The 24,458-nt window shown below is 47.6% G+C and overlaps 1 protein-coding gene across 1 annotated transcript; it reads right to left on the minus strand.

The window, feature by feature from the left end:
- Positions 1-1,480: 1,480 nt before the first annotated feature.
- On the minus strand, positions 1,481-7,831 carry LOC146862237 (cis-aconitate decarboxylase-like). Its single transcript, XM_085643243.1, has 6 exons — positions 7,592-7,831; positions 5,847-5,901; positions 5,185-5,372; positions 4,026-4,118; positions 3,524-3,729; positions 1,481-3,031 (listed from the first exon to the last, which is right to left on the minus strand). Exons 1-6 carry the CDS (start codon positions 7,610-7,612, stop codon positions 2,110-2,112), a joined length of 1,485 nt encoding a protein of 494 aa, XP_085499369.1. The 5' UTR covers positions 7,613-7,831; the 3' UTR covers positions 1,481-2,109.
- Positions 7,832-24,458: the final 16,627 nt, after the last annotated feature.

A 24,458-nucleotide genomic window follows, 5' to 3' on the forward strand; every position in this document is an offset into this window, starting at 1 on the left:
GGTGGGGTCCCTCAGGGCTCGGCACTGTCGCCCACCCTTTTTAATCTGTATGTCACTCCCCTGGCTGCCCTAATTCGATCTCATGGCCTTCAATTAGTCTCTTATGCCGACGACACTCAAATCATTGTGTCAGTGTCCCAGTCCATCGAAGCTACGGCAGAACGCTTCAAAAACTGCCTTCTGGATGTTAAAAACTGGATGAGCTGTAATTTTTTTAAATTAAATGCGGACAAAACCGAGATAATCGAATTCGGTCAGAAACCACCTGTCTGGAGCAACCTATGGTGGCCTCAGGAGACAGGCCCCTGCCCTAATCCGGTTGATAAAGTCAAAAATCTTGGTTTCTTGATGGACAAAGATCTCTCCTGTAAAACACAGATAAATCAAGTCACCTCCACTTGTTTCTACACCATTAAAGTCCTTAAAAAAATCCTACCCTACATCCCTCCAACTCTAAAAAAGACTGTAATGGCTGCCCTGATAATGTCCCGAGTGGATTATTGTAATGCACTCTACTTGGGCACAGGTGAAAAACAAATTAACAAACTCCAGGCAATTCAAAACGCAGCAGCTAGGGCTCTACTCAATCTACCCTATCGTCATCCAACGTCAAAAGCTATTAGGGAACTTCACTGGCTCCCAGTTAGAGCCAGAATACAATTCAAGGCCCTTTGCCTGGTCCAGAAATCTCTGTATGGCACCGGACCTGATGACTTGTCTAAACTTCTCCCTCGCTATGTGCCCTCGCGTGCTCTAAGGTCAGCCAACCTTGATCTATTATGCCACCCAAGAATAAGAAGAATGCGATGGGGCGGCAGGTCTTTCCCGTACCAGGCCTCCAGATTGTGGAACTCTCTGCCCTCCCACTTACGCTCACAAAAATCTAAACAATGTTTTAGGAAAGCACTAAAAACCTGGCTTTTCTCTCCTCATTAATGATCCACTCTCACAATTCTCTACGTTATCTCAGCGCCAAGACGCCTCGGCATTCGAGCGCTTTATAAATATTTCAGTATTCACTATTCAGTATTGAGTGGAGTGGCTCACAGAATAGGTTGGCAAACTGTATAATTTTCTGTGTATTTCCCACATGTTTGATTAACAGTATGCTCCACTTTCCAACACACATTGCACCAGAACTTCCACAGTGGTGCAAACTGTATGGCAGCAGCCGAAATATGTTAACATTTAAAATGTGTGCCATGATTGGATCAATCTTTGGTACTTGTTCAGATATGTATATTCCAGCTGTTATATGAGTAGTTGAGCTTCCAAGGAAAGTTTCTAAAAACAGGGATGGCTGTGAAACTCTAGTAGGAGGGCTAGCATGTTGAGCAACAGCTGAAAAGGAGAGTTTCATATGTAACGTCCGTGTGTGAGAGAATCAAGTCTCACTGTCACCAAGCCGTGGCCACCTTGTAAGGTAGCATCTTAAAATGTCAGCAGCTTTACACATCAAAAATTACAATCGCTGTACAATAAATTTATTGACTTTATTAAAAATTAAATAACCACAGAAAGCACAAAATACGTTTCACTGACGAACATGAGAGATTGAAATAGAAAGTCCTTGCAGTGACCTATTTTGTCCAGTGTTTTTAGAAAAGTACACATAAGAGAGTGCGGCACAGGGAGAATTCTGTACAAGAGCAATATTGAAGATCCAGCTCGTCCTATCTTTGGCCACTAGGGGTGAATCACTTAGTTGGAAAAAGAAGTGGTATTTCAGTGAGATGGAGGTCACATTTTTTTAAACAATAAATAAACAAATAATAAATAACAATACAAATTGCATTTTACAGTCCTTACAAAGTACTGATGAGTTACTAGGATACGTAATCTTATTGCTTCTGGCCAGCCAGATGCTTCTATATTTGTATTAGGTTAAAAGGGGACCTCACTGTACTGTGAGACATAACAACACCTTTCATGAAAGGAGAGGACATAATTGACGCTCGTCGTTTTATAGAATGAATTAGTAACGTCCCTCTGCTTGGGTCGATTTTCAATCTTGTGTAAAACTAGATAATGCAAAGATAATTGCACCTGGTGGTTCATTTAAAGTTTTACTCCCACTTTGCGAGAGGGATGAATTGTGATTGAACTTGTTTACTGCAGGGAGGATGCCAGTTGTGAACAGTCTGTAAGGCTTTCTATCTCCTTCACCACCTCAATAATTGCTTGTGCCTGGTCTTGGTGGAGCACATGGGTAGCATTGGAGAGAAACTTCTCATGGAGTGATTCTTGGCTGAGGGGCTTCCTCCAGTGTCCATAGAAGGTGTCACATCTGCCGGTCACGATCTCTCCACTCTCCAGGAGCAGCACTACTTCTCCGTACATCTTGTCAAAGTTAGCAACATTGTCTTCAGGGTGCTCCACTACCACCTTCTTCAAGAGGTTGATGAGGTCTGGTCTCCTAAGGCTGTCCTCACTGAAGGAAGAAATGCCCACCTCGCCATCGAGGAGGGCAGTGCAGGCGTTGAACTGGAAGGAGTGTCGCGCCTCATGCTCAGACTCTGGGAAGGGCCTGTTGATATACTTGGAGACTGGGACCCTCAGAAGAACAGTGCGGATGGAAGCAGGGTTAAAGGAGCCCATTATATTGGTGACTCGGTTTCTGACTGAGATGGCAGCGTCTGCCACCCAGTGCATGCCCAAGTGAGCTGGGAACCTCTTGAAGGCGATGTCTTGCTTCTCCAAGAGAAAGCTGTAATCTTGATCTGGCATTGCCAGCGACGAAGGCTGGTAGTCACCATAGAAAGCACTGAACCCAGAGCAGCCGGGCACATCGTCCAAGATAAGTGGGTTGGCTTCCATCCCACGGGCAGCCAGAAGTGCTGCTTCCATCCCAAAGCGGGTCGCATTGCCAATATGGAGAGGCTTGGCAAGAGTTGCAGCATTGGCCATAGGCGCTCCCGCCAGAGAGGCAGCAATTGCCAGAGCATGGGCACATTGTTCTGCATTCAATGAAAGGAGTTTTGCTGTAGCAGCAGCACTGCCCATAGTGCCAACAACTGAAGGAGGGTGGAACCTGAAGGAAACACAAAGGTCTGTGTCAGACATTGAATAATGATAATACCAAAACAGATTTAAAAGAGGGGTAATGCTAACAATAAGTGTGAATTACGGAAATATATTTAAAGCATGTCAGACAGTAATGCTATCATGCAGTACAAGGAAACAGAGAAAAAAATGCTAGGATTTAATCAAGCATTAGACACAAACAAATAATCTAGTTACAGTGAACAGAAAAATAAATGTTACCATGTTTACATTGTACTGTGTGCTATCAACATACATGATTTTGTTTGTATCACAGATTCCTCTTGCAGATATTTCTGGCCTTTGCCCCCGTCAGACATGCATCATAACATTCCCTCTCTCTATGGATCTCACATATAAAACATGGAATATTTCTACCCTCTTTCAGCATCATAACCACGCTCGGGAGATACTGGAGCCCCCTATGGGCATCATTTGGTGGCCATAGGATATTTCTGCCCTTTGTGCTTATCATACAAACCTTTTAGGAATATTGCTGGCTTCATTGGAGAAACGCATGAGTCTTCCTTGCACCTCGATGCCCACGTTGAATGCCAACAGAAAGTCTGAGCCACTGGGTCGGAAACCCACGGGCAACATCTGTGTGGCAGCCATTAGAGCCGGCAGCACAGCACCTGACGGGTGAGTGGCAGGGTGCCAAGTGTCATCGAAGTCCATGGAGTGACTCTGTTAGAAGAGGAGTAGAGGATTAGAAGGTCTTTAAAGAAGGGTAGGTCAGGATGTGATGTTAAGCAGAGAGATTGTGTCATCGACCTATGGAAACAATTTACAAAAGTGTAGGATTCATATTCTAAGATTTGGTTGACTGACTGTGCCATTTCCCAATACAGACTCTTTACAGAAGTGGAAACAGACAGGATTTTACATTGGCGGAGACAGCATTTAAGTAAAATTCTCACAAACTCATCGCTCTAAGTCTATGATTGATTGATAAAGTGATTGGCAGCTTTCAAAATCCTTACCGCTACTCCATTGACATATGCAGCCAGCGTAGGTGGGAGTCTCAATCCTTTCCTTCCGTACACAGAGCTGATGGCAGACAAGGAGTACATGTCCTGTTGGAGAAAGAATTAAGTTAGAAATCGACAGTGTACCTAGACACCTAGTGGTGGAACAACAGAGCTTGTGGGAATGTGGGTTATTCAACTCTAAACACAGGATGATTCAACCTCATACATTGTGGTGTGTCTTAGAAGAAATGCAGGAGTCTCTGTGAGTAGATGTATTGTTTCTGAAGGACAGTTGTACAGTGAATCAGACGTTGCAATGTTTATTTAGGTACCATAGTCCATAGTTAACGACTTAACATCTGAAGGCAGCCTGGGGTGTGATTAGTGGATGAGTATTTCATGGTGCATGAGTAAATAATAGTGGACTTTGTGACTTTGTCTTTCTCTCTTATCTGTTATTCCAGTGAGATGGTCACACTGTTGTTCTAGAGGGTTATTTAATGGGTGAGGGGTTCATGGTGTGTTGCTTGGTAAGATCCAAGATTCGGATAACCAGATAAATTCTCATGGTGATACTGAACAGCGATAGTCTCAAAGGGGTTTTGATTAAGGGACGGTTTGAATCCTGAGACGTGGTTTTAAGTCAATGCCTCCTTTTCTCTCTGAGTAGTTCAAAGATATGGTAACTTTCTGGGTCAATGCAGGGTGTTTAAATGCTTGTGTGTTACAAGATGTGTTGTTCATTTTGCTACCAGCCTCACCTTGACCGACATGACTCCTGGGTGATGGTGCACTCTGCTGATGTACAGGGTTTTAATGGACGTGTAATCCTTGGTGTGCTTTTTGGCTCAGAAACTGTCTGCTTTTAACTCATAAGGCTTCAAGGAAATTATGGCATAGTAGGTTTTTAATTGCTGGGTTGCAAATGGTGGGCTTGCTTTGGCCCATGTCTCAGGCTGGATCAAAGGGAGGTGGTGTCCATTGCTCGAATAGAGAGCTTTAATGGATGGATTTTACATTAGTGTTCTTCGGTGTGTTCCATTTTGTGGTGCCTGTAGCCTTTTACATGGCAGGATCACGGGGATACAGTCACAGCCTTGGACTAAAAAGGGTTTTTAATTGTCGTATTTCGCATGGTATGATGTTTAGTGTGTTCCATGTCTCTTCTTACCTGGCAGTATCCCAGGGCGATGTTGAACACATGGGTCGTGCTTCCCACCAGTCCAACGCCGATGCTGTCCAGGATCATACGCTTGCTTCGGTGCCGCACGGTTTGGGACAGGTGATCTCCCTGGACTCCATGTATGAAGGAAGCAAAGCTGCTAGTGACCGCCTTCTCCCGGGGGCTCCCCTCCAGCACTGAATAAAGAGAAGAGAGATGATCAGAACTATAAGCATTCTGGGTTGGCATAAGACACAAATCCAGCTGATCTGGACCAGAACCAGATGTTGTTTATATGGGATAATCTTTACCCAGGGCTCTTGGAGTTCTAAACTGATAGCAAACTCAAACCAGTGCTAGCAGCTCCAAAACCAGAAACTGGGACCATGGCATAAGGGACCCAAGTCAGGGTGAGTGACACCAGAACCTGTAGCTGGGCCCATGGGATACAGAGCGGTCCGGGCACGAGGAGAGTGGCATCAGAACAAGTAACTGGGCCCAGGGTATACAAAGCGGCATCATAACAGGGAGAGTGACACCAGAACCAGTGACTGGGACCAAGATATAGAGAGCGGTCTCAGACCAGGGGATCGGACATCAGAACCAGTAACTGGGCAGAAAAGAATCAGCGTGACCTCAGACCAAGGGTAGTGCATGCACCAAACACTTACCTTCCACCGCTGCTGTGTGCACCTGCCTGGACAGCCTGAGGATGGCGCGTGGTTTCTGGAAGAAGGGAGAAAGCAATATTAGCCGAGTTGTGTCATTGTATAAGAACGTGGAAGGGAGTGGACAGGGCTAAAAGAGAGGAACACAAGGCACCAGATTCGAGAAGGGGAAGAGGACAGAGAAGGGGAAATAACAGAGGAGAGATTTTAGGGTTTTCACAGCTAGCAAGTGCAATCTGTCAAACTGCAGTCCAAGACTGGCAAAGGAGTAACTTCAGCCTGGCCCATGGGCAGCCTCAGCCTGGCATATAAGCAATTCAAGGTTGGAACATGAGCTGTCCCAGCATGGCACATTGCCTGGCATATCAGCAGGAAGAGCATGGTATATAAACAGCCACAGACTCGCACATGAGCTGCAGCACTGGCACCACAGCCACTCCATCACAGGGGGAGACCAACAGCAGAGCAGCACCCAGGGAGGACTCTAATAAATGATGCCAGCGCCTTGGCATATGAAGTCAGCACACTGACATATGATGCAAGTACCTTAACATTACAGGAACCATTGTGCCATATTATGCCAGCACCTTAAGCTGGCACACATCTGATCGCAGCACTATGTCTAAGGATGCTGGTCTTTTGGCCTGTGATGCCAGCAGACTGTGAAATTATGCCAGTTTAGTACCACATACAACAGGTGGTCTCTGTTCTGGTGCAAGCATTCTGATTGGACGTTGGCAGAGAAGCCGTGTGAAGCATGATATCAGCGGGCACAGAGTGAAACTCTTTATTTTGCTCCTGCCGTAGATGCGAGAAAGACAATGTCTCTTGGGCCACAGTGCACCACCGAGGCACTATGTATCAAGTGGCACATGCATGCCACCCGGGACCCCGTATCTATATGGGCACAGTTTTCTGATCGGCTAAAATAAAATGTTGTTTGAACAATCCCCCTTCAGGGATGGCTCGAGAACTTCTGGCTATTGTCAAACACTGTTTACGTGGTGTACGTTGTGCATTATTACACCCACTTTGGGAAACAAACACTCAGAATAAAGTCCCAAACTCCTTTCAGTGCAATCTGCTGTTGCTAATACTGCATTTTAACGAGCAGTTTGTGCTTCACGGGCTGTGCTTGTTAACAGCAACAGCGCTACAAACAACAGCACTGCAGCAAAACCCGAAGGCGCTTTAAATATTACTGTCGCATTTCTGAGAATTATCCTGCATGATAAAAGCCCCAATTGGTGAACATCTTCTCACAGACCTTAACTACCCAGGATGCTTCTGCAATGATCACGGGAGACAGAGACGTCCATATTATGAACATCACAGAAACACATGACGAATGGTCTCAGACCTGGCTATATTAAAACACAAGGTAAGAATAAAAGGTGCCCTCCTTTTATTCACAAACATATATTCAAAAACGAAAAAACTTATTAAGAAGTATGAGAATGTAAAAAGTACATAAAAAGCATGAGAATGCCAAGATGAAAGAAACGAATCAACAAATGAAGGCAGTAACATAGCCACATTAGACATTATCTAATAAGTGAATGCACCGTCTGTTGTATTTTAAAAGATATCCCTCTATAAAAACAATACATGAATAGCGAGATCGAGAGAAATGCTTTCAACCAACCTAAGTGGAGAAGGGAAATAAAGTATGCCTTCCAAGCAGACGAAAAATATACAAATCCAGCCATTAGAGGGGCCAAAACCTGATGCCTGTAGCAGGGTCTCACCTGGAAGGCGCATTGAAGCATGTTCCGCACTGGTGTCTGCCTCTGTCCTGGGAGAAGCTTTCCCTGTCTGTGCAATCAGTTCCTGTCTTTCGAAATGGACCTCCTGTGCCCCGGTCTATCTCCGTCGACCTGAGAGGGGTCTCTTTTGTCTCTGTCCTGGGACAGTCCTTCGCTCTGCCTCGCTCTCTCTGGTGCTGACAGGCAGGGGCTGGTGCGCTCCTGGTGTTGGCTGATGCTGTGTCTCTCCTGACAGAGGTTAAATAGGCTAAAGAGGCGCTTGAGATCCCCGCAGGGGATCCCTGTGTGGAGTGACGTCACTAAAAGGGGCAGGTGTGACCAGAGCCAGGTGTCAATCTCTGGGAAAGGCCAGGGAGACATCTGGGAAATTCCTAAACCACCGTAGAAAAAAAAGACCACAAAGAGAGGGTCCCGTGGAAAATCCAAGGAAGACACCCCCGGCTGATCCAAAGTGTCAGTGTCGCCCTCACTTGGTTTCCTAAAATGGAGGAGGAACTGTGATCATACTAGTAACCGTGATATTAAGAGTGTTTGTGAGCGCGCGCAGATCAATTTAAGGGATTTGTAAAGCGCGGCAAAACACCAGTGAGGGTCTCGAGGCATAGCTGTATCTTTCCCTGCATGCCTATACATCTGCGCATGTGTGAATTTAATGACATCCATTTGTATTTACAATAAAATATTTACATTCACACATTTGAATCCAACATAGTAAACAGTTCATGCGAACACCCGTTTAATAATTTTATTTACATTTGTCATTTATCCACGTGAGTGCGTATGTGTTTGTACGCATTTCTTTAATCTCTGTCTCTATATGACTCGGTGCCTACAATTCTAAGCATCTCTCTAAGAATATACCTGAGATTTAAGTTTACAAAAGAACAGTCACATTCACACATTCGAACCCACTTCAAATAATTCTCGCAAGCCTCACGCTCATAATTTAAGGGAATCATACATACTTTTTATAAGGAATAACAAAAAAACGATATTTCCTCTGTGCTTTCCATGGTTGGAATGTATTCTTAATAACAATAGACTTTAAACAGTCAAAGGAAATCATTTCTCATTAGAAACCTATGACGTCATATCTCAGAAACGGAAGGGTAGCAGTTTGGGAGATGAACATCCTACTTTAATTCCCTATAATAACCTTGAAAATCCGAACAGGAAGTTCCATCTCTTTTTGGGGGGCTGGAGGCGGGCGTTGTCTCCAAGTAGCGCCCGCCCTGAGCCGTGCAGGGAGCTCCACTCACTATCTCTGTTTACGAAGTTAGGAAATCCCGGAAGTTACAGACAATAAACACCTCTCAGGGGTGTCCTTGTGTAGGGCACATTTCATCATACCAGCTCCTCCCTCTCTTCCACAGAGCTGGTTCCACAGGTCTGTGAAGGAACTGGAACCACAAGTGACAGCCCCTCGGTCTAAAGAGAGACTGTCTGGGATTCATTGACAGCAGAGACTTCAGAGCAGGGGCTGCTGCACCTCAACCCCCCCCCTTTCCCACACACACACTCCAACAAGCGGTACAACTGGTCAGCAGACGCTTGAACAGGTCACATTACTGAGCACTGAATGCAGTTATTTAGGGTTTTGAGCAGCTACACATAGCCCATTAATGCTGCGTCAAGGCGCTGTGAGATAAAAGGTAAACAGAATGGGGGAGAGATGGTTGGAGGGGGTGGTAGACAACAATTCTTGGGAGAGCTGGTGGTCGGACTCTTCTGGTTAGCAGATCTCAGATGTCTACTCAGGAGACTTTGGTTGTGTAGCTGGGAGCCTGTCCATGGACAGATATACGGACAGGACGAAGGGTATCAAATTGGGATCTCTCTTTGACCAGGAGCCAATGGAGTGACTTGAAGATCACCGTGATCCGGTCCTTGTGTCTACGGCCAATTATGGGTCTAGCTTTACAAGTCTCTACCACACAACTATGATTTTGAGGAAGACGGGGTTTCCCTGGCAGAAGACTGTTGAAAAATAAATGAGTCAGAACTATGATTTAAAAACCCTGGACACACAACAGGCAAATTTGTTTGCATCACTGGAGAAGCAAAAACTATCTGATATGAAGTGTTCGCTGGAAAATATCCATTGAAAACCTATTGGAAAATGACGGCAATTCTGAATGCTCATTACTGATCCTCTGCCGGTTAATCCTCCTTTAAAACTTTCTATCAGAAGTTAGTCTGTTATATGCCTGGGCACTGCCGTCACATGCCAGGCTTCCGCCAACATAAATCTAAGTGTTTCTCAAATATTCCAACGTGCTCCCAGTTATATAGCCCTTAGTGTTGGTAATATCAATCAATCAATCAGTGACACTTGTAGAGCGCGCTACATACCCGTAGGGTCTCAAGGCGCTGGGGGGGGGGGGGGGAGGGGGGGGGGGTGCCGCTACTGCTCGAACAGCCAGGTCTTCAGCTTCTTCCTGAAGGAGAGGTGGTCTTGGGTCAGGCGCAGGTCAGTCGGGAGGGAGTTCCAGGTCTTGGCGGCCAGGTAGGAGAAGGACCTTCCTCCTGTAGTCGCTCTTCGGATGCGGGGGACGGCGGCGAGGGCGTGGTTGGCTGATCGGAGGTGGCGTTTGGGAGCGTAGAAGTTGACTCGGCTGTTGAGGTAGCTCGGGCCTTGGTCGTGTAGGGCTTTGGGTGCGTGGGTGAGGAGGCGGAAGGTGATTCTTTTGTTGACGGGGAGCCAGTGAAGGTCTCTCAGATGTCCGGAGATGTGGCTGGTTCGTGGGATGTCGAGGATGAGTCTGGCTGAGGCGTTCTGGATCCGCTGGAGTCTCTTCTGGAGCTTGGCGGTGGTACCGGCGTAGAGGGCGTTGCCGTAGTCCAGTCGGCTGGTGACGAGGGCCTGGGTGACGGTCTTCCTGGTCTCGGTGGGGATCCACAAGAAGATCTTCCGTAGCATGCGTAGGATGTTGAAGCACGCCGAGGAGACGTTGTTGACTTGCCTGGTCATGGAGAGGGAGGAGTCCAGGAGGAAGCCCAGGTTGCGTGCATGGTCTGTCGGTTTGGGTGCGGTGCCCAGGGCGGGAGGCCACCAGGAGTCGTCCCAGGCGGAGGGTGAGGAGCCCAGGATGAGGACCTCCGTCTTGTCCGAGTTCAGTTTCAGGCGGCTGGTCGTCATCCACTCGGCTACCTCTTTCATCCCTTCGTGCAGGTTGGATCTGGCGGCGGCGGGGTCGTTGGTCAGGGAGAGGATCAGTTGGGTGTCGTCGGCGTAGGAGATTATGCTGAGGTTGTGTTTGCGTACGATGGCCGCGAGGGGGCTCATGTAGACGTTGAAGAGGGTGGGGCTCAGAGATGATCCTTGAGGGACGCCGCAGGTGACTTCGGAGGCCTCTGACTTGTACGGTGGTAGGCGGACTCTCTGTGTTCTTCCGTCGAGGAAGGAGATGATCCAGTCCAGCGCCTTGTCCTGGATTCCGATGTTGCTGAGGCGCCGTACTAGGGTGCGGTGGCAGACCGTGTCGAATGCCGCAGAGAGGTCTAGGAGGATGAGGGCCGCTGTTTCTCCATTGTCCATCAGGGCTCGGATGTCATCGGTGGCGGCGATGAGGGCGGTCTCGGTGCTGTGATTGGCTCGGAAGCCGGACTGTGAGGGGTCGAGGGATCCGTTCGTCTCGAGGAAGGCGGCCATCTGCTTGTTGACGGTCTTCTCGATGACTTTGGCTGGAAACGGGAGGAGCGAGATGGGGCGGTAATTCTTGAGGTCGGTGGGGTCCGCTGTAGGTTTCTTTAGTAGGGCGCTGAGTTCGGCGTGCTTCCAGCTCTCAGGGAAGATGGTGGTGTCGAAGGAAGTGTTGATGATGTCTCGCAGGTGGGGTGCGATGACAGCGTCGGCCTTGTTGAAGACGTGGTGAGGGCAGGGGTCGGTCGGTGATCCGGAGTGGATGGAGTTCATCGTGCGGATGGTGTCTTCGGTGCTGATCGGGGTCCAGGCGTGGAGGGTGGTGGTGGGGGGTGGTTGTTCGGTCATGGTGTGCGTTGGTTGGTTGTTGAAGCTGTTATGTATGTCCGCGATCTTGTTGTGGAAGTATGAAGCGAGGGAGTTGCAGAGGTCTTGCGATGGGGTGATGTCGTTGTTTCCTGCGCTGGGGTTGGAAAGCTCTTTCACGATGTTGAAGAGTTCCTTGCAGTTGTGTGCGTTGTTGTCCAACCGGTCTTTGAATGCTGTTTTCTTGGCGGCGCGGATCAGCTGGTGGTGTTTCCGGGTGGCAAGTTTGAAGGAGGTCCTGTTGTCCGGTGTCGGTTCCCTTCTCCAGACTTTCTCGAGGGCTCGGCAGTTCTTCTTGGAGCTCTTGAGTTCGTCGGTGAACCATGGGGCCTTCTTGCTGCCGGGTCTGCTAGGCGGGGTCCTCAGTGGGGCGAGTTCGTCCGCGCAGTTGCTGATCCACTTCGTGAGGTTGTCGGCGGCTTGGCTGGGGTTCGCTGAGCTGGCAGGAGGGTGCTGGTTCAGGGAGGTGGCGAGCTGGTCTGCTGTGATCTTGTTCCAGCTTCTGCGGGCTGCCTGTTGCTGGTGTTGGTGGGTCGTCGTTCTCTTGAAGGTGAAGTGGACGCAGCTGTGGTCCGTCCATTGAAGCTCTGTGGCGTGGCTGAAGTCTATGTCTGTGCTGGATGAGAAGACTGCGTCGAGTGTGTGTCCGGCAAGGTGGGTGGGGGTGGACACCAGTTGCTTGAGTCCCAGGTTGGCGAGGTTGTCGAGCAGGGTGCTGGTGTTGCGGTCGTTGTTGTTCTCCAGATGGAAGTTGAGGTCTCCCAGGAGGATGTAGTCGGCGGAGGGGAGGGCATGCGGGCTGACGAAGTCGGCGATGTCCTCGCTGAATTGTGTGCGTGGTCCAGGGGGTCGGTAGATCAGGGTGCCTCTGAGGGTGGTGTTCGGGTTGGTGTGGATCTGGAAATGCAGGTGTTCGGCGCTGGTCAGGGTGTTGTCGGTGCTGGTCGTGAGACGGATGGTGTTCCTGTGGATGATGGCGATGCCTCCTCCCATCTGGTTGGTGTTTCGGTCCCTCCGGACGACCTTGTAGCCCTCTGGGATAGCGATGGCGATGTCGGGAGCTGAAGAGGCGTTCATCCAGGTCTCCGTGAGGAAGGCGACGTCAGGGGCTGTGGCGTCTAGAAGGTTCCAGAGTTCGATGGCGTGTCTGTGGACGGAGCGGGTGTTGAGCAGGATGCACTTGAGGTGGGTGCTGCTGGTGTTCGACTTGGTGGGTGCTGGTGCGAGGCTGGACCGGATGCAGGTGTACTTGCAGGCGTGGCAGCTGAAAGGTCCGTGGGTACGTCGTGGAGTGGCTTGATGGCATTCTGGGAGTCGGCTGGTGTTGAGAGCGGTGAGGGTGGCGGCGGAGTACGTCAGGCGGGTCGGTCGGGATCTTCGTTGGCCAGGGGTCCTGGCGCTGGGCGCGGTCCGGTCGCGGACGGGCGCAGACGGGCTTACCTTTGGCGCGCCTTCGGCGCGCCCGCTGCGCGTGACCGCTGCGCGTTCGCACGGTCGCCATATAAGACGAAGTGCGCGGGTGGGCGGGGCAGCTGGGAGGCGGGAGCGGGGAGGGAACAGAAAGGAAAAAGGGGCGTGGTCAGCGGTGGTGGCGGGAAGCGGGGAGCGGGGAGGGAAGGCGGAGGGCGGCGAGGTAGGCGGGCAGACAGGCAGGAGAACGCAAAGGGCTGAAACTGACTAAAAAAAATACAGGCACAAAAGTCAGACAAAAACTGCTAACACGGGAGGAAAATGCAGTTCAAACAAGCACAAATGCTAGACAAAACAAGCAAAAACAGACGCCAGCGGCGTCAGCCGGCAGCGAGGCAGGCAGCGAGGCAGAGGGCAAGGCGAGGGGGCACACACAGCAGCTGGTGGCCGTGCGGCGCGGGGGTGTCCCACAAGTGGGTCACACTCACCTGCGTCGCACGGTCGCCATATAAGGCCAAGTGCGCGGGTGGGCGGGGCAGCTGGGAGGCGGGAGCGGGGAGGGAACAGAAAGGAAAAAGGGGCGTGGTCAGCGGTGGTGGCGGGAAGCGGGGAGCGGGGAGGGAAGGCGGAGGGCGGCGAGGTAGGCGGGCAGACAGGCAGGAGAACGCAAAGGGCTGAAACTGACTAAAAAAAATACAGGCACAAAAGTCAGACAAAAACTGCTAACACGGGAGGAAAATGCAGTTCAAACAAGCACAAATGCTAGACAAAACAAGCAAAAACAGACGCCAGCGGTGCCCAATATGCCAGCCGGCTGGGGTGCTTCTCAGTTGTGAGGAGTTCTGATTAAACACAAGCCTGCCAGGGATGAGCGCTGATGCTCAGATAGAATGAGGCTTTCTCGGAGTTCCAGAGGCCTGGTCATGGTGCTAGGTGTCTGATAAAAGTGCCCACATGTTGGTACTATGGCACTCAGTGTGCCAATATGCCACTGATGGAGCCCAGCTCTGTCACCTCTGTTCAAAGAACGATTGTGCCAGGGAGGAGAGCCAATACTGAGAAAGGCAGAGACTTTCTCAGAGTGCCAGAGATTTACCCACAGTGCTCGGATGATGATTAAATGATGCTCAATGTGCCAACCAACCTCTGGATCTGCTCAGGGGTGCAAAAGTTCTGTGCAAAGCACAAGTCTGCCAGGGATGAGTTCCAATGCTCAGCTAGGCCGGGGCGCTCTCAGAGTGCCCGGGGTCTCCTAGTAATATCTGATCCTCATGTTGCTAATGCCATGATGCCCAAGAGTATGAAATACACTTTACTATTCCGTTAACCTACATCGACCCTGCATGTAAAGCATCATTGCCATGCCAATGACTCACAGTGAAGGGGATGCCAGCTGTGTGCAATCAAGAACTACTGATAAACATGTCATGATGCAGCCTTCTATCATACGTAGATACTTATCAATATGAAGGAGTAACCCTGAGCATCAGATATAATTATGCACATGTCTGTCACTGGGGTTAATGCTGTTGTTAGAAATTGGGTTTCTGGTTGGCTAGGGCTTCTGCCACAGCCAGGCAGAAACCACCACTCTAGTCAGGGCAAGGGAGTTATACGCTGTAGATAACCCCTGCTCACCCCCTTGGTAGCTTGGCACGAGCAGACAGGCTTATATCAGAGGCAATGTGTAAAGTGTTTGCGCAACACACACACACAGCAGCGACACACTAGGCACACTACAAAAGAAACTCCACACAAGGTTATATAAAAAATAGCCTTTGTTTTATCCAAAACACATTAGAATCATAATCACACATATACACTGCGCCAACTGGCATCAGGCAATAATTTACAGGGGATTATATACATGACAGGGCCAACCGGGCCACTGTCAGAACCATCACACAGCACAAGTAGCAAATATAACACAACCAGTAAATACTGGCAAAATACTCTACTCAGCATTAGCATTAGCAACATAAACGCATTATGCCTCCATCACCTTAGGCATAAGACACATTATGCACAAACACCATAAGCATAAATACATTATGCAATCTCTGTAGGCATAAACAGATTATGCAATAGGTATCACAGTAGGGCCTTGCGCCCTACCAACACTGACCCCCGGCCACAACTGGCCTTCGGTGGGGCTCAAAGGCCCTTTGTCCTCCAAAGTCAGGGCTCTAACTGGGGCCTTCCACTGGCCCTTTGGCTGCCAACGCAGCAAAGACAATGTGCACCATGCACTGGAGTGTGGGATGTACATCACCCCTTGCTCCTCATCTAAAAAGAAATGGCCCCACGTTGCAGCTGCCGCTCTCTCTTGCAGTGCAGCTGGAGAAACCACAGCACTGGCACTAACTGTGCCGTGAGACCCCGTTCACTGGGCTCCGTCTGGTGCACTCCCTCGGCACCAACACTGATGCACAACACCAGCCCCACTCACCGGGGCAGATCGGCGTCTGCTCCAGGCACCGACAATGTGCCTCGGTAGGTCCCCCACTCACGGGACCTTCCCTGACCCCTCCTATCTCCTCCCCCCAGGACTTCGATATGGAGCCCACGAGGCTCCGGTCCCCTTCTAGAAGACTCACCACTGCGGGGTAGGCTCCCGCCCACAGTCTGGCTTCCACCGCCTGTCTTCCGGCTCTGGCATGGGCCGCTCTGATTAGAAGCGTAGTCTCCTTCTGATTTCTGGCCTCTAGGCCCCGCTCACAACCAGGCAATCTTTGCCTGTCTTCCTGGCCGGCCGTGCTTCTCCTCTCCGGCTCAAAAGTGCGGTGTAGGCTCCCGCCTTTAAGTACACACAAATGCTGGGTGGGCTCCCGCTAACAGGAGCACAAAAATGTGGGGTGGGCTCCCGCCTTACTTCTTGGATCATCGCAATGCAGGGTGGGCTCCCGCTTCCATCACAATGCGGGGTAGGCTCCCGTTGTCCTCTGGCAATGCGGTGTAATCCCCACATCGGGATTCCCTTGGAATACGACGCAGCCCAGCGATGTTTCTCCTGTCCTGGGCGAACCAAGAAGAGCGTTGCAGCTCTCACGAGGTGCTAAGCCCCCAAATGTTTAAGGGAAAAGGCTGGGCCCAAAAAGGCCAGCTCACAGGGCCCTCCAGCAGGGAGGCAGTCCCTCGTGGTGGTTCCTCCTGGGGCCCAGCAGCAGCAAGTCCCCAAGTAGCACAAGGAAGCACACCTTCATGGCGCAACAGCCCCAATATTTACACAGTGTTTACCCTTTGTCTGCCCCTGGCACAGGGTTTGGGGGAACCAGCCTAAACTGGTTCTGGGGGGTGTTGAAGCACTCTGTTTACCAGGCTTCCACACACTCCTTTGTCAGATGGGTCTCGGTCCTCTGATACACCACAGGGGGGCTGAGCCAGCATTCACCTAGGCAGGCTCTGACCTGTTCAGGGTCAGGGGACTACCCCCGAGCCACGTCCTACCTCGAATATAAACGAAAGGGGCATTATTTACCCAGTGAGAGGGTACTTGGACCTTAACAACTGGAATACTCTCATGGTGCCCAATATGCCAGGCATTCTGTGGTGCTGCTCAGCACCCAGAGAGTTGTGCTCAAAACTCGGGCCTACTAGGGATGAACGCTGATGCTCAGCTAGGCTGGGGTGCACTCAGAGTGCCAGGGGTCTGCTAGTCATAACTGACCCTCATGCTGATAATACCATGATGCCCAAGAGTGTGAAATACGCATTGCAATGAAATTGACCTATGCTGGTACTATGGCACTCAGTGTGCCAGCATACATGTGATGCTGCCCAGCTCTGTCACCTATGTTCATAGTACAATTCCGTTGTTGCACTTCGTTCATAGATGTGTCCCCCTAGGCACAGCTTTTGATCCATTCTATCTTTCTTTAAAATATTTGAGGCGACCCGTGGTAGATTGAATTTCAGTTCATGTATTTTATTCATACATTGTGAATATCCATACTAAATTGGTTATTCTTATTTATGGACTATTTATTCCTATGCCTTTCGGGTATGAATACCCTTCGTCAGGGATTAGTCCTGCAGTAAGAATATAAGTATCATAAACAACTGTGCACAATACTGTATAAGGTATTATCTCATTTGGTTGATGTGCTTGTTTGGGTAATCAAATTAGGACTGTGTTTCCATACGTTCGTTGTTGAATTTGTGAAAAAATGTTACATTAGAAGTAGCGACTGCAGTGTGTTATTAAAATCGTGAATTTCATCTGATTTCATTCACCGCTCGGTGCGAGATAAGCGTGTTCAAATTATGGTGTGCGGTACGGGAAGTGTCATAGAATTTTTCAAACCATGTGAATGAATAAAGTAAACAATGTTTAGCGTCCACGAATATGTGCCCGTGGGTTTTCCTTACGCTAGATGGTTTGAGAGTTAGTGACCGGTTCGTTATGGAAAAAAGTTATCGATAATGGTTTAAATAACTGTTATTTTCGTGCGTTATACAATAAAGTGAAGCAATGAGGTGAAGCAGGTAGCCGTTAAAGTGTTCGCGACGTTCCGTTCTAAAAACGAAAGTGTTTAGTGTTGCTATTCGTGCGTTACGCAAGATTGAATATCAACACAAAGTTCATGCCATTACATACCAAGAATCCTTTCAGTGCTCCTTGGTGGAGAATTTTCGTTGCCGATATGTGCAATACCATTCGAAGAGCGTCTATATGATGGGATTCGTTCGTGTGAGTGACATAATGAAAGGACTAGGGTATACTAACATTGGGAGCCATCTTGGAGTGTATAGGTATGATTAGTGTGTAATCATATTGGGGGCCATCTAGGAGTGTGTTTATGTGCCATAGTGATGGATATAAGTGATGTTTAAGAGGGATACAGGTGAATAAAAACAAGATAAACTGATTCAAAGATAACAAACAAATTCAATGCGGTCATTTATCCCATGTGGATGTGCGCTGTCCAATTTTTTGATCCAAACGTTTTCTCGCTGCAGTAAAAATTTTCTGTTGTCTCGTCCTTCTGCTTTTTGTACCACTTAGAGGATTAAGAATCGTAGTTGGCTAATGTTGTGATGGTTTTCATGGAAGTGTTGTGCCACAGTTGACTTGAGTTGTTTGGTACGTATATTAGATTTATGTTCATTGATTCTCGTCTTTATTTTTCTTTCTGTTTTTCCCACGTAGATTTTGCCACATGGGCATTTAATCAGATACACTGCATTGTTGGTATTACAGGTAGCTGTGACCTTGAGTTTTATGATATTTCCATTTCTTGGGTGAGTTATGGTTGTGCCTGGTATGATATTGTTGCAGTTGTTGCAGTTGTAACATGCCATCGTTCCTCTGTAAGTGTTGAGGTCGACTTTATTAGTTTGCTTAAGCGTTTCTCCCAGGTTTTTACTTCTGGTATATGCAAATGTGGGTAGTTCCTGGAATAAATTTTTGAAGTCTGGTTCCATGGTTAACATTGGCCAATGTCGTTTAATTATGCGTTTCATATCTTGACTAGCAGTAGAAAATTTAGACACCATCACTAAGGGGTTTGTTTTTTCTTGTATAGGCTTGGTAAGAAGATCATTCCTGTTTTGTGATTGGCATCTGTTAAGTGCTTCATGTAATATTCTTGGTGGGTATCCTCTTTGTAGAAAGTGCTCTACAGTTTCCTGTAGACGTATATTGGTGGTTTGTGGATCGGATACTATGCATTTTACTCGCAACATTTGTGAGTAAGGTAAATGTTGTTTGAGTGGTTCTTGGTGGAAGCTGGCATAGTGCAGTGTATTGTTTCGATCAGTTGGTTTCCTGTATAGATCTGTTTCAAATTTATGGTTAATGAAGGATACTCGAACATCCAAGAAGTTGATGTGTTCATTTTGTATATCATGTGTAAATTGTATTCGCTCATCGATTTGATTGAGATTTTGGAGTGCTTCTATAAGAGTAGGTAATGGACCATTCCATACTACAAATATGTTGTCGATGTAACGTAAGAACAATTTACTGTGTTTCTTCCATTGGTCTTTCGAGAGTATGTTATCTTGTTCGAATTTGTCCATGAACAAATTTGCGTACTCTGGTGCGGCGCAATTGCCCATGGAAGTTCCGGTAGTTTGTATATCCCATTCATTTTTCCATTTGAAATAGCTGTGAAACAAAGTAAATTGTAACAGCTCCATGAGGAAGACTTGGGTGTCCAGATTGTGGTCTGAGTGTAACAATGCTTGTTCAATTGCTTCAATCCCTAGGTTATGTGGTATGGATGTGTATAGAGATTTCACATCGATGGTGCACAGTAAAATCGTTTCATCTGGATGGATTTCAATTTTCTACAATTTTTTGAGAAAGTCTGTAGTGTCTTTGACATATGTTTGCATTTTGAAGACCATTGGTTGAAAGTATCGGTCGATGAATTGTCCGATGGGTTCGTGTATGCTTCCTTTTGTGGACACAATTGGTCTGAATGGTGGGTTCAGTGGATCTTTATGTATTTTTGGTACCATCTAGATGGTCGGGCTTTTTGGAAATTCTTGGATTAGAAATTTTTTGGTTCTGTTGTTGATTGTTCCTTTATCAAATGCTTGGTTAATGAGATTTTTTAGCATGTTATGAAAGGTATCCGTTGAATTGATGTCGAGTTTTATATAGGTTGTTTCGTCCGCTAGGTGACTGGTTACTGCTGTTTCATAGGTTGTTGTGTTGAGGATAACTAGAGCCCCTCCCTTGTCTGCTTTTTGACATGTGATGTTCGGATTGTTGGCTATGTTCTTAATGATGCCAATTTATTTTTGAGTTAGATTGATTTTTCTTCTTTTTTTCGAAAGATTGAGTTTCAATAAGTCATGCTTGACTAAGTTTTCAAAAGTATCCAATGTTTTATGGCTTACTGGTGCCATATATGTACTTTGTGTTGATAATCCCTTGAGTTGATCAGGTTCAGGATTGATTTGTGGGGGTAGAATGTTTTGGAAGTAGTGTCGAAGGCGCAACTTTCTCATGAATTTGAATAGACTTATTTCAAGTTCCAAATGGTTGGTATTGGTAGTTTGAACATATGAGGTTCCTTTTTGCAGAGTGCAATTCTGCCAGGGAGGAGAGCCAATTCTGAGGAAGGCTGAGGCTTTCTCAGAGTGCCAGAGGTCTGCTCACGTCTCAAATGATGCTCAATGTGCCAGCAATCCAGTGGTGCTGCTCTGCAGTGCGAGAGTGCTGCGCAAAACATGAGTCTGCCAGGGATGAGTTCCAATGCTCAGCTAGGCCGGGGTGCTCTCAGAGTGCCAGGGGTCTGCTAATCATAACTGACCCTCATGCTGATATTACCATGATGCCCAAGAGTGTGAAATACACATTACAATGAAATTGACCTACATCAACCCTGCATGTAAAGCATCATCGCCATGCCAGTGACTTACAGTGGAGGGGATGCCAGCTGTGTACAATCAAGAACTGCTGATAAACATTTCATGGTGCAGTCTTCTATCATACGTATATACTAATCAACATAAAGGAGTTGCCCTGACCATCCGATGTAATCATCTGCACTGAAGTGGGTACATGTCTTGCACTGGGTTAATCCTGCTCACACAGGATCTGCTGCCCACACGACACTCATGTACATGTGCACACCTGGGCAAACTAGAAGGGTACAAGTCTGATTACAGTGAGCTGCCAACAAGAGTTACCATACTCTCTGCCTGCCTCAATCTGCCGATTGGACAACGTAAGTCTCACTTCCACAACCATCCATTGGCTGATTCCTTTCAGTGTAGCACGTGAGAGATTCCGGTCTTGGAATGTGGATGTGCTTACAAACTAGCACGCATTATCTACTCTAGATTTGACTAAAATGATCCAGTGTAATTGTCACATTGTCAGCGGCAAACACATGGCCTCAAGAATACAAACAACAAACCTTTGTAATAGGAGGCAGTTAGGATATAGTTCCATCATCAGTCCATATCAAATATCCACATATTTTAAAACTAAAGTATTTAATACAAAGCTTGAGAAGCTCTACAATAACTATGAGTAGATTCACAATGAACTGAAACACCAAAGAGTACTTATCTCCAAATGTCTCAACCTGTAAATCAAATACCCAGGATGATATGCTTCTTAAGGTAAAGTTGTATTAGAGATGCTGACTGTTAGAACCGGGGTCTCTAGTTGGCAGGGGTATGCACTCTAGTCCAAGAAGGAACCACTGTTTCCGACAGGGTAGCTTGGCGCAAAGCAGGTAGGCTAAACGCAGGAGGCAATGTGTAAAGTATCTGTGCAACACACTCCAACATTAACACAGTAAAAGCACTCACAAAAGGACACTACACCAATTTTACATAAAAAGACAGGTATATTTATCTCAAAACTTATGCAAGATACAAAAATACGACAAGTAAATTCCATGTATAGTGGAAGGTGTCGAATAGGTAATGTCTCTGGGGAGATTGCCACCAATACCTGATAGTAGCTGTCTCTCAGGTGGGAAGTACTGGGGCAAACAAAAACAGTTCCCAAATGTAGTAGATTATACACTGTTCGCAACATTTTATGAGTCCGAGTCCCTTTGGGACGTTGACAATGGGGATCAGAGAAATGCAGTAGGCAGTCTATGCCAAAAATGCCCAGATCGAGAGGTGAGTAGGGCGTGTCACTCTTGGCCCTGTTCGTATCGTGGGCAGTACGACTTTACTGGTTTGTGGTAAAGGGATGCAGTGGTAAAAGGCCGCCGGTTGGAAAAGGAAAGGCCCAGCAGTCTCTTTGTTACAGTCCCCGGCAGTCCCGTTAGTCACTTTAGGCAGTCCCCGCTAGGCCCGCTATTCCGGTGCAGTCTCGGACACTCGCTCATAAAGAGGGAAGTCCCTGCAGCCTACAACCTGCTCCCGCCAGCTACTCCCACACGGCAGCTCAACTGGCATGCTGTCCATTACCTGAGGCGGGCACTGGCTTCGAGGCTCCGCGGGTCTCCCAAGACGCTGGGTTTCTCATCATATATATGAACAATGGTTCCGTAGGGGAATTAGTATTTACAATGAAGAAAAATCAATAGAACAAAAACACAGCAATCAATGATCTAGCAAGCAATTAATCTTAAAGACTGAGTAATACTTCAAAAAACGTAACAATTTATTTTTAGTATTTCATATGAATTTTAAATCATTCATCAACTCCTTTGGATATGTACAAAAAATATACAAACGGGCTGTATATACAAAAATATTTACAAAGCAACGACGCAGTGACAAAGTGAATAAGGTGACTCAGTGTAATAGTGCAAAAGTGGATATTTACAATGTTGATAAAATACGAAGGAAGTTGTTTTAACACAAAAAGTCCTCGGCTAATTTGTGGATAGGTAATGAGCCTTGTATAGCACACGTCCTATAATCTATATGTACAAGGTATTCCAATTAGTGCAGGACTGTGGAACCGTCAACGTTTCGACCCTGTGTCGACCAGTTGTTCTATATGGTCATGTCGGGTCTTCTTCCATATATGACCATATAGAACAACTGGTCGACACAGGGTCGAAACGTTGACGGTTCCACAGTCCTGCACTAATTGGAATACCTTGTACATATAGATTATAGGACGTGTGCTATACAAGGCTCATTACCTATCCACAAATTAGCCGAGGACTTTTTGTGTTAAAACAACTTCCTTCGTATTTTATCAACATTGTAAATATCCACTTTTGCACTATTACACTGAGTCACCTTATTCACTTTGTCACTGCGTCGTTGCTTTGTAAATATTTTTGTATATACAGCCCGTTTGTATATTTTTTGTACATATCCAAAGGAGTTGATGAATGATTTAAAATTCATATGAAATACTAAAAATAAATTGTTACGTTTTTTGAAGTATTACTCAGTCTTTAAGATTAATTGCTTGCTAGATCATTGATTGCTGTGTTTTTGTTCTATTGATTTTTCTTCATTGTAAATACTAATTCCCCTACGGAACCATTGTTCATATATATCTACGAGGCCCAGGTTCCTTGGGTTAAAGGGTTACCCCTGTGTACCTAACTCTTGGGTTTCTCATCATGGCGGAGTCAGGACCGGAGCGGGGCAGCACTTCTAGTTTCAACGTGGCCGCGCTCCAGGACCAGCCCCTCGATGCCGGGCAACACTCCCGGAGCTGCACCAATCCTAGCGTGGCCCCACTCTGACGTCAGCGGGGCAGCGCACTGGTTCCCCGAGTCTCCCGGGCTGGCGGCGGTGATCCCAGATAACAGCACTTCCACCACAGCGCTTGCAGAGGCAGTCTGTAGTTAGGTACAGTTACAATGCAGTTATACGCCCAGGCCGGCAGCGGTGATTCTTGCAGCGATTTTGGTGCACCTCGACTCTGGCCTGCAGCGGTGACTTCGGGGCTGGCAGAACTTTTAGTTTGGGATGCAGTCGGGTTACCCGGCCTGCAGCGGTGATCTTTGGGGAAACCAGCGCGTTTCTGTCACAGCGCTCCACAGTCCCAGCGCAGTCAGGTCACGGGCAGTAATGTCGGCAGTTGAAAGGTGTTCTCCGTGCACATGCAGCGGCAATGATTTTGACACACAGCGCTTTCCTGCCACAGCGCTTTACAGTTCAGTTAGAGTCCCGGGCGGTGGCGGTGCTTTTAGGATCACAGCGCTTCTTCCTCACAGCGCTTGACAGGTCTGGTTGCAGGAGAAGTAGATTGTGGTAGTCTTTAGGAATCTTTATAGTTCAATAAGCAGGGGACCAGTCACTGGAGAAAAGTCATTGTGGAGACACGCTGGAGATGTTACCTCAGTCTCCCTGGCAGGGCAAGATCAGCAGTGAGTAGGGCAGCTCAGCACGTTGGGGGCAGCAGATCCTGGGAGCAGTCAGCCTCAACAGTGTGGCAATACTCCTGGCACTCCAGTAGTGTAACAGAAATGTGTGGCCAGAACCCTCACTATTATACCCTAAGGTCAGGTGACCGGGAGGGGCGGCACCTTCTGGAGGAATCCAGGGTGTTGGAAATCTCTGGAAAAATCCAGGAGGCTCCGGGGTGTTCCCTTGCTTCCCTACCTGTCTGTCAATAGGGACAAAAGGCTACAGTTGCAAAAAGTCCCAGACCGTGCAGACTACCAGCACGCAAATGAAGGGTAGGCCTCACTGCAGTAGCAGGGCCTATGGCTGATACACTAGTGTCACTATGCTTTTAAGGGAGAGCACCTGCACCTCAGCACAGTTTAGCAGTGGTAAGGGGCCCAGAGTCCTAAGTCCAACAAACATATGTGGTCCAGTGGGAGGCAAAGAGGGCAAAAAAATGTAGGGGAAGACCACCCTAGGGCTGACAGGTCTAACACTGACTTGTTAGAAATAAATTACCGAACCATCCGCATATAGGAGGACTTATATTTGTCTGACTAAAATCACTTTCAGTTTACCATGCAAACTGTGCCTATATTTTCCCGACAAAGCTCAATAGAGATTTGAAATTACATACAGCACAAAATGCTA

The sequence above is a fragment of the Triturus cristatus genome, chromosome 2_2 (genome assembly GCF_964204655.1).
Source record: "Triturus cristatus chromosome 2_2, aTriCri1.1, whole genome shotgun sequence".
NCBI classification, from domain to species: domain Eukaryota; kingdom Metazoa; phylum Chordata; class Amphibia; order Caudata; family Salamandridae; genus Triturus; species Triturus cristatus.

Coding starts and splice junctions, on each gene's coding strand:
- LOC146862237 (XM_085643243.1), bottom strand. CDS start 7,612: ATGCTTCAATGCGCCTTCCAG. Junction 4,119..5,184: donor TCGCCCTGGGATACTGCCAG/GTAAGAAGAGAC, acceptor TTTCTCCAACAG/GACATGTACTCCTTGTCTGC. Junction 3,730..4,025: donor CATATGTCAATGGAGTAGCG/GTAAGGATTTTG, acceptor CTCTTCTAACAG/AGTCACTCCATGGACTTCGA.